The following is a 14,624-nucleotide window of genomic DNA, read 5'->3' as shown; positions in this document are numbered from 1 at the left end:
AAGGCAGACAGCTGGAGGGTGATGGAACTGGGATTTGAGCCCAGATCTCTGACTATTTCTGACTCCTTCCATCTCCTGTTCCCTGGATCCTGCTAGATCCCCTGAATCCGCATTGTGGGCCCTCAGGAAACACTGGGCATGTGAGGGACTGATCAAAGGGGTGGATGCAGCAGAGTTGCCATGGTGTGGGCAGGATGGGGAAGTAGGAAGCTAGGGTGAGAAGGGGCTGGGCTTACCCTGGCCTGGATGGAGGTGATGAGCGAGTGTCAGCCCAGCTCCCCACAGCTGAGGGTTTCCTCTTCACCTTCCATTCCAAGTGGCAGCCTCTGGCCACCTGGGGACAGGCCTGCGGGACTCCAGGCCGAGCAGATGGCATGGTGACAAATGCCATAGCAACCTGCCTCCTCTATGGGGCCCAGAGGGGAGGGAGGACTTGAGAGAACACAGGGTGTGCACCAAGGCTTCTGGGCTGGATTCTGGAGAGGCAATGCCCTTTGGGCCTTGGTGTCTTCTGCCCTCCCACGAGGGACCTCAGTCTGCAAGGTCCTGTCCCAGCAGGGGAAATGCCACTTCCACCTCTGTCCTGGATGAATGGCTGGCTTTGGCCTCCCCGGAGACTGTCAGCTCCATCCAGGTACAAATGCCATCCCCTTCCCAGCCCCGGCCAGAGAGGAAGGAAGAGGGAGCACAAGAGGAGGGAGGAGTGGATTTGCCAAACAAGGTAGGAGCAGGGACAGCTGAGACAAAGCCCTCATTGTACCAAGGCCACACGCAGCTCCGAGGCAAACCAGGCAGCGTGCCTGCCTCCCAGGACCTAGGCCTAGAACTCTGCCCGGACTTTCCGAGCGCCTTAGCAACACTCACTGGAGCTGGCTTGAAAGAGTGAGGCCCAGCCTCAGCTCTGAGTCCTGCCTCTGCTAAGAAGTCCTCCCAAAAGCCTGGACAGGAGGGAGTGATGATGGGAGGATGGCCGGTGAAGCCAGGCTCCTTGGGGCTAGAAGCCAGGGTCTGTTGGATATGAAGCTGTGTGACCTTGGGCACAAATGTGATAACACATCCTGTCTTGAAGCAATGTTATCTGAAGTAATGGGCCAAGGCACATGAAAGCACTCAGCATGGTCACCTGGCCACAGAAGGGTTCAGTCAGTGACAGGTGGTCCTTGAAGCCCTTGCCCACCCATGAGCGAGGACTAGATCCCCGTCCCCACTGCCCCTAGTCCAGGCCCTCCTGGGCCCAGGAGGCAGTGGGCCATTGGTGGCCTTCCTGGCAAGTACAGAGGAGCGCCGTTGTCCCCCCAGCCCCTGTCCCACGGTTCTTCCTCCTGGGTTGCAGGAGGCCCTGCCCAGGGAGGCATGATGGGTGGGATGTCACCAAGCTGGGGTGAGCAGCTCAGGTGACAGGCAGGGTGTCGACGGCTCCTGTGCCCGGCACCCGACACCTCCAGGGAGACAATGCTGGCTGTGTCTGGGCCCTCCAGGGAACAGGCCACGTCTGTGTCACAGCCAGGAAGCAGGCCACCTGAGCAGTGCCTTTGTCTGCTCAGGAGGCAGCCCCGCCGCCGGCTGGGATGGCCGGGTTCCCAGAGGCCGGGACGTGGGAAAGGGTGTTGCCCTGGGCGGGGACTCCGGGGTCTGGGACTCGGCCCCCCAGCATCTGGTGTTGGCCTGGTTTAGGTGTCAGCCCTACCACGCTGGGGCTGTGACTCGGGTAGCCCTTCCCTCTTGGACTCCGCATCCGTGCAGGGACTAACCGCAGCACTTCCTCATAGGGCTGTTGGGACGAGTCGATGGTGTAATGTACGTAACGTGGTTGGCACGGGGTCTGGTGTGGAGCAGGGCTTGGGGAACGCTTCTCTCCCAGCATGGTGTCCTCGGCTGAGTCTCCCGTAACAGGCTACTGTCCTTAGTCCCTGCTCTGAACGTGGAAGGAGGGGCCTAGTGTCTCTGGAGCTGGCATGGAACTAGCACATTGACTGCAAAGGGCCCAGGCCCCCCCCATCTCGGACTCCAGGGGCTCTGAGCTAATGCCCAGCGAGGCCTCCCCTGACAGCAGCTGACGCCCAGCCCAGCATGTGGCCTCTCCTGTCCTTCAACCCCTGTAGGGCTGCCCTTGGAGTCCAAGCCTCTACTCAGGAAGGAGGCCTAGAGAGTCTTGGGAGGGACCCCAGGTCTGAGCCTCCCTACCCACTTGTCAAGAGGCCAGGGATGGATCTCTGAAGGCGTGGTCACTTCCTCGTGGGTCTAGGGTTCAGAGACACCCCTGGGCAGGGAGGTTTCTGCTTCTAGCCTGTGTCCTGAGTTCCTGGTGCATCCCGAAATGAGCGTGCATGTTTGCGTAGAAGGGTGCGGGCATGCCTGTGTGTGGCACGTGGGTGAGGCAGGGGGTGGGGGCGGGCCGGGGCTGCCTGTCCTGCATTGTGGGCGGGCCTCCTGAGCATGTTCACTGAGCCATGTGCGGCTTGCCTCGGAATGGCAGGGACCTGGTACTTTTTCATGTTCATGTGTGTCCATGTGTCTTTCTACACGTGTGCTGGTGTTTTGGTCTGTCTTGTCTCCCCTGTAGACAGGAAGCCCCAAGCCACACGCCAGCGGGCACTCTGGGAAGGTGACGTCAAGACTAGCCCAGCCTAATTTGGGGTTCCTGGTCCTGCTCCAGGAGTCCTTCAGTCTGCAGCCCCCGCCAAGGAGGGAGGATTGACCAACTTGAGGGTGGGGTCCGAAACTCAGGGATCCAGGGGCCTGGCTCATAGCATAGAGGACTCAGTGCTGTGCTGAGCCGACGGTCAGGAAACCCTGTCCCAATGCCTGTGTGACCTTGGGCAAGGCCTTGTCTCTCTCTGGGGCACACCCACTCATCTGGAGGACACGAGGTTAGACTGATGATTTCTGGCCACCCTGAGGCACTGACGATTGTGATTTTAAGTCGAGTGGTGGGAGTCAGCTAAATTCATTGGTGGAGGCAGCTGTGGCCAGAGCCTGGCCTGCTAGCCCCTCGCTCGGTCCCGGGTGTCCTGCTGAAGGGCAAGAGGAGAAGCCATGCCGGGCAGCAGCCCCAGCGAGAGGATGACGTGGCCAGGCCCGGCCCTCCCCACGGCACCCCCAACCCGCCCTCTCTCCTCAGCCCCGGGGACACCGCCCATCCCGCCCCTCACCCGGACCCACAGCCTCATGGCCATGTCCCTGCCAGGCAGTAGACGGGCCTCTGCTGGATCCCGCAGGTGAGTCTCCCCCTTACCCGGAGCCTTGGCCTCTGAAGGTGGGAGGAGGGAGGGTCTCTGTCTCCACTCTGCCACTAACTTGTCTTTGAGCAAGTCATCACCCCAGTTTTCCCATCTTTAAAATGGGCTTGTTAACGCTCATCTCAGGAACTACTTAAGGTCTCAAATGACACAGTGGACATAAAAGTTCTCTGAAGACATAAACCGTTGGATCCCTGTCAATTTTTGACCTTCACAGTTACTCGAGGGATGTCCTGCCGCCTCCCCCCCAAGCTCACTTGGCCTCCTCGTGTGCCCCTCTTCCTGTCCCGACTCCTGCCTGCCCCATTCTTCTCCACCTCTGTCTCAGTCTGTGCAGTGACCTCCCCCTCTAGGCTTGGGGGACCCTAGAAGTTGAGGGGGACCCTTAATAAGGGTAGAGGTACTCCACCCTTGGCCCACAGCCCTGCTCAGCCTCCCTTCTTATCCTGGGGAGCCAGGAGGACTGGCCTCCTTCTGGTTTTCCATCTTGATTTGCACTGTCTGTTCTGTCACCCTTGTCTGTGCGTCCCCCCCTCTGCTTCTCTCCCCGGCGGTGACCCCGAAGTGGGGGCCCTTTGGGCCGCAGCGGCCTGGCGGTGTTCGCCCAGTGTCCGCAGCTGCCCCCCAGCCAGAACGAGCACCTGCCTCTTCTTCCTGCCTCCAGGCGCACCTCTCCACCTGTGAGCGTGCGGGATGCCTACGGCACCTCCTCCCTCAGCAGCAGCAGCAACTCAGGCTCCTGCAAGGGCAGTGACAGCAGCCCCACGCCCAGGTAACCAGCCCTGCCTCCCGCCCGCCAGGCCCAGCTGGCTGGGAACCTGGGTGCCCGGGGGGGGGGGGGTGTTCAAACAGCCCCCCTACTCTAGCACACTCCCTGGCTGTGTGACCTTGAGCAAGTCCCTTCTCTCCAAGCCTCGGTTCTTGTCCGTGAGATGCATATGATAACACCCAGCTGCACATAACTGAAGACAAGGGCTGAGACGAAGTAGGGGTGATGCTTTCAGAACAAGCGTCCAGAAGCAGGCAGCTCCCTGAAGCGTGGGGGCCCTGTCTCCACCATCCTTGGTGTATAGCTTTTTTCCTCGTCATTACGAGATGGCTACTCCTGCAGGCATCAGGTCGGCATCCAGGAAAGAAGGTAGAAGGGCCAAAGCCCCCAAGCTTCCCAGAGGCCCATGTTTTCTGAGACAGAACACCTTCCCCAGGACATTCTGTCTCTGCTGTCCTGGCTGGAGTTGGGTGTGACTGACTGGCTGCAGGGGGGGTTAGTGGTTCCCGGTGCAGCGCTGTCCCCAGACAGGGTAGGTGAGCGTTCTTTTGGGGGAAAAGGCAAGAATGGATTCTGGAAGGCAGCTCACAGCTCTGCCTGCCTGCTCTTCCAGGTAAGACACTGCGAGGGTGGCAGAGGTGGAGTCGGTTTGGAAAGCGAGGCGTGTTCCAAATGCGGCACAGGCTGAGTTGTGCTCTCAGCCAAGCAGGGAAGGCAGGATCGGGGTGGGGAGGCAGGTCGGGGGGGGGCTGTGGGTCCTCGAGGACCAGGAAGTGAGAGCTGTGATGGTGGCGCCCCATCCTGTTTCCTGTGGGGGTGGAGCACGGGCTTAGGGTGCAGTCTGGGACTTGTTCACCTCTTGGCTCTGAGTCTCGCTTTCCTTATCTGTAAAGTGGAGATAATAACCTGGAGGCTTCAGTGAGTTGATATCTGCACCTGCCCCACACTGCAGGTGGCCCTGAACTGATAGCTGCTACCACTAGGACTTTGGTTCAACTTGAGAGTCGTAGGCAACAGGAGGCCAGGAGACTCTGGTCTGCAGCTCCCACGGCCAGAGTACCTCCTGGGAAGGCTGTCTTGCTGCTTCCAGCAGAATGAGTGTATTTTGTGCGAAGGGATGTCCATACCGCACTGAGGCAGCAGTTCTGAGTTTTCCCACCGTGACACACATGATGGGTGACACACGTGTGCAGACCCCAGGCCCCAGCATCCTGTCTGTAACCCCACTCCAGAATGCGGGGTGGGGGGGGGGGCATGAGTGAGCCTTACATTCTGAAAAGTATATAATTGGCAACTTTAATATTTTCTTACTAGTAGCAGGTTTTTGCCACACGAATCATGTTGCAAAAATGCCCATAGGGACAGTCCCAACCCTGCGGCTGAGAGCTGCTTCCATGGAGGGGTCTTCTTGCCACCATCAGAGTTGCTGCTACTGGCTGAGCTGCGGGGTCACGATTCTGGCGTCGCTGCAAATAGCCAGGTGCTCAAGGTGTGAATAGCTGAGATACGAATCATAGTATGTTTTTCTTCTCAGTTACATATATGTGAATACATACTAGATTAAAAAATATTTTTTCCCACAAAGATAGAACTAGTGACTAAAAATACAGTTACTTCCTCTCTAATCATCAACTCTTACTAGTTTAAGTAACCCTGTTTCCTCCATGCCCAGCATGGGGAAAGGCACCAGGATGTCCACAGGACTTGCATGTGGGGCTCAGGGCCCCTGCTGGCTTCTCTTTTGGAAGATTTCTTAGGGAACACCAGAGGGGGACCCCCATTCCAGCCTGACACCACCCCTCTGCCCTTTGCCACCCAGAAAACAGGCCAGTGTGTGACTTGACTTGAGCTAAACTTGGGGGCCAGGAGCTGAGTGAGCAGGAGAGAATCGTTTCTCTTTGTCTCCACTCCTATCCACACTTTCTCTCCAATAGTTTATAATTTACAGATACAGTAAACATTCCACAAAACTTTTAAAACTGCCTCCAACTTGGCTGCTTCAGCGAATGGGCCCCACCAGGGCCTGTCGTTTAGAGGCCCATAAATTGTCATTGTCCTTCCCTAGACCTGGGAGTCCCTGTCCCCTAAAGGGATGGAGTTGCATGGCAGCTAGCCCTCTGCTAATGTGTGTGAGAACATGCTGGGTGGTTTTTGGTTTTTTTTTTTTTTGAAGTGCAGTTGATTTACAGTGTTAGTTTCAGATGTACAGCAAAGTGATTCAGTTATACATATGCATACATATATATTTTTTCTTTTCATATTCTTTTCAATTATATGTTATTACAAGAAATTGAATATAGTTCCCTGTGCTTGTTGTTTATCTATTTTATATATAGTAATGCATGTCTGTTATTCCCCAACCCCTAATTTATCCCTCCCTGCCCTTTCCCCTTTGGTAACCGTAGTTAGGACACACGCACATTTTTAAGCCAAGATCCACCGAGGTTTCCTCACAAACAGAACAACCAGCAGGAAGCTATGAGTTGGGGCACTGAGTCGTGGTCTGCTGGTGGGATTGGGGCGCCCCTTCCTTGGGTGAAAGCCTTGGCCCTCCCACCTCCCCCGTCCTGGGGGGACCAGGCCGAGCTCACCGCACACGCACCTCTGTACCACCCCGTGCCGGGGAGCGCGGCTGCCCGGAGCAGTGCCTGCTGCCACCTCCGGGTCCAGCTGCTAACAGGTCAATGCCCAGAGCCGGCAGGTGTTCACACGTGTGCGCTTCTGTGCCCCCAGAGCGTGTGTGGACACGTGCAGATGGAAAGGGCCTGCCTGCATTCGTGTGAATGCGTTCATGAGCTGGTGTCCTAGTACAGTTGACGTTGGCACAGGAAGGGGTTAGGGACACTGACCCTTTGTGCAGTTGAAAATCCACGTATAATTTTTGATTCCCCCAGAACTTAACTGCTAATAGCCTGCTGTTGACCAGAAGCCTTCCAACCTAAACAGTTGATTAACACGTACATGGTATGTTGTATGTGTAATAAATTGTATTCTTACAATAATATAGGCTAGAGAAAAGAAAATGTTAAGGAAATCATAAGGAAGAGAAAAGGCATTTACAGAATGGTACTGAATTTATTGATACTGTAAGTTTAGGCTGTTTGTTTCCAAGATGAATCGTCTGTCAGTACCCACATCGACATTGTCTTATATGATACAGAACACTGTAGATGTTATACATATTACTAAGGCAAGATGTGGAAAGTGAAAAGATAATGTGAAAGGAAATTCATGTTTATTTACAGGTACATGCACTGATACAATGCATGCATTGATAACAAAGGAGCCACACTATGATTGCTTTTTTGTGATCAACCCGATTGCACCACAGTAACCAAGCCTATCTAATGAATGAATCATTATAAAATTTTTATGGCATATAGTGTTACAGCCATATTCATAATACGGTATTAGAAACATTGTTACATTTTTCTAAAAACCACTTACCTGTGATGATGGGCCGATATGCAGTGTCTCCAATTATGAGAGAAAGGCTTACTATGCAGTGATGAGATTCTTTAAAAGCAAAGTGATAGAACAGTAAGAAAACTAACACATTATTGATTTTCTATGAACTATCACTCACCTTATGCCAGTGCAAGGATAGGCTGTCCACGTCCACACCAGTCTTGCACACGGTGTTCTGCACCATGAAAGCTTAGGTGATGATGAGGACGACACAAAAACGTCTCATTCAGTTCTTGCTGTACCGTTATTAGATTTTCATATGAAGTCACTCACAGGTAAGTCCTCGCCCACCATGCAGGCCCTGGGATAGTCACACGGAGGGGGAGGCCTCTCCCTCTCCAGTCTCTGGCCCCCAAAATCGTCCTCTGGATTGGGAGGCTGGACACCTGAGCTCTGGGCAGCACCCCGGGACTGGGTTGATGGAGATGCTGCTGGTGGCATGCCCTGGGGGCGCCAGGCTTGTGTGCGTGCTCTGTGACGTGTCTTCCCACCCCGAGCAAGAAGAGCCCTGAGCTCCCTACCCCGACACTGTGCTCATCACTCAGAAGGGCCTTAATAAAACCTGCTTTCCAGAAGGGCTGGGTCTTCTCGTGCCCACAGGGGCCTTGTGGGGGAGGCCTGGCCCACAGCCCTCTGATGGCCCTGGGACCAGGAGGGTGAGGCCGGAGTCCCCCCTGCTCCCTGGAGCCACGGCACCTGTGCCCCTTGCGGCTGACGAGCGTCCCCTTGCAGGCGCTCCATGAAGTACACGCTGTGCAGTGACAACCACGGCATCAAGCCGCCCACCCCGGAGCAGTACCTGACGCCCCTGCAGCAGAAGGAGGTGTGCATCCGGCACCTGAAGGCCCGGCTGAAGGACACGCAGGACCGGCTCCAGGACCGGTGAGCGGGAGGCCGGGGCCCCGCGGCATCTCTGGGAGGACGGAATAGCTGGGGGCTCCCTTCCCAACAAAAGCCCACCTGCCCCTGCCCCCTCCTCAGCCGCTCCTTGCCCACTCCTTGGGGCCAGGCCAGGAGCAGTGTGCCCTGGGAGTGCCTGTCCGGCCTCCCTCCGGGAGTGGTGCTCTGCGTGTTGCAGCCTGGCGGCCCCTTTTTGCCACTTCTCCTCCCCTGGCTCCTTCCTGGCTCTCCCGTCTCTCTCCGCGGGAGAAAAACAACCCGTTAGCCCTCTTTTGCCTCCTCCAGAGAGTCACCAGGGCCTGTGGCCCAGCAGTTCCGGCCCCAGAAGCTTCCCTCCTCATCCACTTACAGATGATGTCTGAGCTCCCACCCAGCCCGGGGTCTCCCAGGGACCCCCGTGGGCCTGTCTGAACTCATTCTCCGGACCCCTGGGTCAGTCCTGACCCTCCTACCTCTGCCTTTCCCGGCCGGCAGCTTCATCTTTATGGTTGAGCTCTTCATCGCCTCAGCGTCTTTTCTAGACAATTAGTCGATTCAAATATGCACCCGATTTTGAGCTGGACAAGGTGCCGTGCAGAGCACTGGAGGTCAGGCCACCACAACCACGCCGCCTTTTTTCTTTTTTAAATGTAACTGCTTTCTTGAGATAGAATTCACATACCATACAATTCACCTGTCTAAAGTGAACAATTCAGGGATTTTCTGTGTATTCACAGAATGGTGCCACCATCAACAGTGTCTAATCCCAGAACATTTGCATCACCCCAAAAAGAAACACTGTTCCCAGTAGCAGTCACACTCCAGTTCCCCCCAGCCACCCCAGCCCCTGGTAACCACTAATCCTGTCTCTGTGGACTTGTCTATTCTGGACATTCTGTGTAAATGGGAGCACACAGTATGCATTGACCATGTCTTTCTTGACCAGAGCTCCACCACCAGCCCATCTAGTTTGGGTTTGCTGTGGGTTTGAACTTTGGGAGGCTACAGGTGGCATTCTGTGGGCCTCCTTGTCTGCAGAGCTAGGATTCCTATTATTATTTCCCATCGTCTCCTCAGTGATGCCCTGGGTCTGCTTGGCCACCTGCACTGATGTCCTCAGGAAGCAGACAGCCCACCTCCCTGCTTCCTCCTAGGGCTGCGGTGCGGCTCAGAGCAGACCATCTGCCTGTCAGTTTGGGCAGGGCGCCCGCCCCTCAGCTCCCGGCCTCTCTGCCTGGCACCCATGCAGTACTGGTGGCGGTCCTTTACTGGCTGTGCTGTCACACTCCACACACACTCTGAACATCCAGCCTGATACCTCTCATTCCGCGGTAGCCTACCTTCTGCTCAAAGATGCTTTGACACTCTGTGCTTTCATATGCTGGGTCCCCACTTCCGAGATGCCCATTCCCCACCTTGCTTCCTTGGCACACGCATCCATCCTTCAGGACCCTGTTCAAGTGTAACACCCTGCAGCCCACTGAGACCTGGACAGGGCTGGGAAGCCATAGCTCAGGGGTCTGAGCTGAGCATAGCCAGTGCCTTCTCCAAACTCACTCTTCCCCCCTAGGGCTCAGCACCAGTGAGGAGGGCTGCCATAGGATGAGCACCCCCACCCTGAAGCAGGAGGCATGAGCAAGTGTCTCCACACCTGCCTGTTTGTCTGTTGGTGGGGCTCGGAGCAGCTCCGGGTCCCCGCCGCCATCCCACCGCCGTCACCGACTTGCGTTCTGTTGGGCAGCCTGTCCCCTGCCTCCCCTTCCAGGTGATGCTCTTGTGGACCTTGTGGCCACTGCAGCCCCCGAGTCCCAGTCCCTGCGGTGCTTTATGGAGTGAGATTCCTGGTCCCATTTCCTGAACTGCACAGTGCCTGGTACTTGATCTGGGATGGTCACTCTGCTGGAGTCATAAACCCCAAAGTGGTGGTCAGGGCATTTTGGATTTTATTTACGTGAATGTAGGGTTTGGGCTGCATGTGGGCCGTTTTGCTGGAGGAGGAACGTCCAGGGCTGGAGTTCAGGCTCAAGAATTATTTTCCTCCTTTCTCATTGCTTTTAGTCTGTCCTGTTCAGTCTCACCCTGGCTTTACCTCTGGACTTAATAGCAGCTTTTTCTACCTCACCTCCCTCTCCTGCACACCCTGGATGCATCTATGACTCAAGGATTTTAAAAGCCTGAGAGTTTCTAGACACGTCTTCTGACTGTCTGCCTGCCTGCTCTCGCCTCTTCTTGCAGGAGTAGCTCTATGCTTTTTTTGGCGATTTTATTGGCCTTTCTTCTCTGCAGTAGATACAAAAATGCAACATCCAGCAAAGGTGAAAGACAGCCACCCTGTTCTCATCACTCTCCTCCCATTCAGCCACCACTTCTCGGCCCTCCACTTGAGGGAAGATGTAAAATTACCGGCTACCTTGGAGGCAGTCATTTCTCTCATAAAAACTAAGTGGCTCCTCACCCTCTCCCCGGGGTCTCTGGCCAAACAGCTCTCCACTGAAAATGCCCACCACTGGCAGGCCACGTGCCCTTCTGCAGAGCAGAGATTTAAGGTTTCGTTTCTGTCGTTTTATGTGAAGATTTTTAAATGGATGTATTAAGTTTTCATAGCAGTGGCATTCTTAAACTGAGAGTCTTTATTGTCTACTCTCCTCTGGGTGACAGATTTAAATGTGGATAGTCCTCTGCATTTCAGCTCTAGGGGGTCAGAACTCGGCGGTGGCTCCTTCTTGTCCCCGAGGAGGGCCCGTCCTGGCCCCGTGGTCCCTCTCCCGCCCACACTGCTTCCCTGGGGAATAGAGAGAATGAGGAAAGAGGCATCGAATCGCTCGTTTGTTTTCTCGCTCTGAGTGGCAGCAGCCAGGCCCTCTGTCCTTGGTGACAGCCCCCTTCTTGCCTGGCCTTGGTGGCAGTGACAGGCCAGGCAGTGAGCATGTGTGTCTCATCCGCTCACAGGGACACGGAGATTGACGACCTGAAGACGCAGCTGTCGCGCATGCAGGAGGACTGGATCGAGGAGGAGTGCCACCGTGTGGAGGCCCAGCTGGCCTTGAAGGAGGCCCGCAAGGAGATCAAGCAGCTCAAGCAGGTCATTGACACTGTCAAAAACAACCTGATCGACAAGGACAAGGGGCTGCAGAAGTACTTCGTGGACATCAACATCCAGAATAAGAAGCTGGAGACGCTGCTGCACAGCATGGAGGTGGCGCAGAACGGCCTGGCCAAGGAGGACGGGGCTGCCGAGTCGGCCGGCGGCTCCCCGGCCCGCTCCCTCACCCGCAGCTCCACCTACACCAAGCTCAGCGACCCTGCCGTTTGTGGTGACCGCCCACCCGGCGCCTCCGCCGAGGACGGGATTGACAGTGGCTTCGTGGCGACCGAGGACACGCTAAGCCGGACGGATGCGCTGGAGGCCAGCAGCCTGCTGTCGTCAGGGGTGGACTGCGGCCCCAAGGAGCCCTCCTCGCTGCACAGCTCCTTCAGCCTGGGCCCCCGCTTCCCCGCCAGCAACACCTACGAGAAGCTGCTGTGCGGCACGGAGGCTGGCGTGCAGGCCAGCTGCATGCAGGAGCGCGCCATCCAGACGGACTTCGTGCAGTACCAGCCGGACCCGGACACCATCCTGGAGAAAGTGACCAAGGCCCAGGTCTGTGGGGCCATCCCCGAGTCAGGGGACGGGCGCCCGGAGCTGGATCACCACCCTCCGGGGCCCAGAGACCCCAACTCTGTGGTGGTGGTGACGGTGGGTGATGAGCTCGAAGCCCCGGAGCCCATCACTCAGGGGCCCAGCCCACACCACCCCGGTGCCACCCCAAACCCCAGCCTGTCGGTGAGCGTGGCGTGCCCCGTGGAAGAGGAGGAGGAGGCGGCCGCGGCCGAGAAGGAGCCCAAGAGCTACTGGAGCCGCCACTACATTGTGGATCTGCTGGCAGTGGTGGTGCCGGCCGTGCCCACGGTGGCCTGGCTCTGCCGCTCCCAGCGGCGCCAGGGCCAGCCCATCTACAACATCAGCTCCCTGCTGCGGGGCTGCTGCACCGTGGCCTTGCACTCCATCCGCAGGATCAGCTGCCGCTCGCTGAGCCAGCAGGGCCCGAGCGTGCGCACGACGGGTGGCAGCTCCCAGCTCTGAGAAGCCCCGTCCTGGCCGGGGCTCCAGCGGCCTGACTACTGATTGTAGGGGTGCCATCCTCCCTCTCGTACGTTCCCGTGGGGCATCATCTTATTTATTTAGTTTTGGGTTTGGAAGTGGTATTTTTTGGCTGTTAACAGTGTCAGAGGCTGGGAGTCGGGGCTGGGGAAAGGCATCCCAAAGCTTCAACAGGAGAGAAGGGAGGAGAGAGCAAGGCAAGAGGGGCACGCTGATGGGACACGTTGCAGAGAGAGAGGGTGAGGTCCCCAACCTGGCCCCCCGGCCCACCTGGTCCCTCGCACAGGGCAGCCCCTGCTCAGGAAGTCTCTGGTGTGTTGATCTGGGGAGGCTGGGCTTCACTTGTCCTCTGAGCCTCCCTGTCCCCCACCCCCGCATCCTGTCCAGTTCCCAGCTCACCCCACACCTTCCCTCCCAAGCCACCCCTTGCCCTCAGCCAAGGCTTCTGGGCCAGTATTCCCTCCTCAGATGGGGGTCGCTGCAACCCTTCAGGCAGGGTCTGCAGCCACTGGGCCTGGGCTGCGCTCCAGTCTCTTCCAGCTGCTCCCCGTTTGGGATTCAGGAGCACAGTCAAGGCCATGGGCTGGAGAACAGGTAGCAATGGGAAGAGGTGGCAGAGAGCAGTGTGGTTCTGTGTCTGTCTGTTCATCCCAGACCTTCCCCACATCTGTCTTCCCCTCAGTGCTCCTGGGCATGGTGTGTCAGAGAATTCTCCTGTGAGGCCAGGCGGGTCAGTGCTGGGGTGCGAATGCTCACCTGAGCTCCAGGTCCGTCTGGAGACTCTGCCAGCATGAGAGGAGGAGACAGGGGCTGGCGGCTCAAAGGGGCTCCTCCAGACTCTGAGCCGAGGCCCTGGAGCCTGGGGATGGGGCTGGACTTAGCCATTCCCCTACTGGTTTGACCTTCCCTGGAGCTTGCCTGAGTCTCTCTGGGGACCTTAGGACCAACTTCTGCTTTGCACTGTGGGGCTTGGTTCTCACATATCCCAGGATCTCCAGTGAGGTGGCTGCTTGCTTTCTAGGGTGAAGGTTCCTAAATCTTATACCTGTCATCCTCTAAGGGGCAGTTCTGGTGGGATGAATGGCAAGATGGGGTACTGAAGCCACGACATCCGTGCAGGACATGCAGGGTGCCCTGGGCTGTTTCCCAGATCAGGGTGGAGTGAGGCTCCCAGCCCAAGCCCAGTGGGCCTGGGAAGGTTCAGTCTGCCTCCTTCCCCGGGACCACATCTTGGTCTCCTAACAAAGCTGCTGACATTTTATTAGCATTATTATTTTGCAGAATAAACCCACTCCTTTTCTCCTGCAGGAATTCTACCCATCTGGTCGTCCCACTCATTCTCCAGAGTCAGGCCCCACATTTGCTGGTGGGGGCAGTTGGTGGGACCCTGTGTCTTACCCACCCCTCTGGCCTAGGGGCCACTCTGGTTCTGCCAAGGTTGCTTGCCCACCCCTGCTGCTCTGACAGCCGCTGCCTGACTCGTGGGCTCCGCCCTTCTTCTCTGTGCCCTCCGCACCAGGGGGGACGCCTGCATGCACTGGGAGTGGGCAGCCGGCCCAGCCATCGTGGGGAGAGCCCCTCTGCCACGCGCTTTGTGCCTCCAGAGCTCCCCCTCCTCGCTCCAGGCCTCAAACTGCCAGCCTCTGTGGAGCACCTCCCGCCCCAGCTGAACCAAACCTGAACTCTGGGGGCCGGGCTGGGCTGCCCCACAGGACCCTGGGGTCGCGACATGGAGGGGCAGTGGACAGACCCAATCCAAAGCCAAGCCAGGACTGGCCTCGGACCCCGCCTCCTGTGCCGTGTACCCACAGAGCTGCGTAGTGTCTCCTTAGAGATAGTCAAGGCTTTGCCAAGAAAATGTACGACTATATTTGACAACATAAAATCTATATATTTTTCACCAATGGAATCTAGTCAAGCCACGTAGCCCCTCTGCTCCTGTCTGCGTCTTGCTGTCTGTGGCCTTCCTACTGTGTCTTGTGTTCTGGTGGATGTGGTCAGGCCCAGGGCTGTGGTCCACTCTGTCTCTGATGCTGGAGGAGCCACTTGTGAAGAGCACGGACCCCGAGGCCTGTGGATGAGGTGAGTGGGGCCGGGGCCACCCTCTGCTGCTGCTCTGGCCCCCGAG

At 57.1% G+C, this 14,624-nt stretch overlaps 1 protein-coding gene across 10 annotated transcripts in view; it reads left to right on the top strand.

The window, feature by feature from the left end:
* SNPH (syntaphilin) overlaps positions 1–14,400 on the top strand; it is a 39,543-nt gene extending 25,143 nt beyond the window's left edge. For 2 of the 10 annotated variants that reach the window (XM_074347058.1, XM_074347063.1), the window contains 4 exons: positions 3,122–3,218; positions 3,904–4,011; positions 8,209–8,358; positions 11,305–14,400. In XM_074347058.1, coding sequence (XP_074203159.1) covers positions 3,169–3,218; positions 3,904–4,011; positions 8,209–8,358; positions 11,305–12,478 — 1,482 coding nt within the window. In that variant the 5' untranslated portion in view covers positions 3,122–3,168 and the 3' untranslated portion in view covers positions 12,479–14,400. The other 8 variants (XM_074347057.1, XM_074347062.1, XM_074347060.1 and 5 more) reach the window with 7 other exon arrangements.
* Positions 14,401–14,624: the final 224 nt, after the last annotated feature.

Source organism: Camelus bactrianus, chromosome 19, assembly GCF_048773025.1.
Source record: "Camelus bactrianus isolate YW-2024 breed Bactrian camel chromosome 19, ASM4877302v1, whole genome shotgun sequence".
Lineage (NCBI taxonomy): Eukaryota > Metazoa > Chordata > Mammalia > Artiodactyla > Camelidae > Camelus > Camelus bactrianus.
Note: the sequence above shows the minus strand (reverse complement) of the source record. Positions and strands in the feature narration are given on the sequence as shown.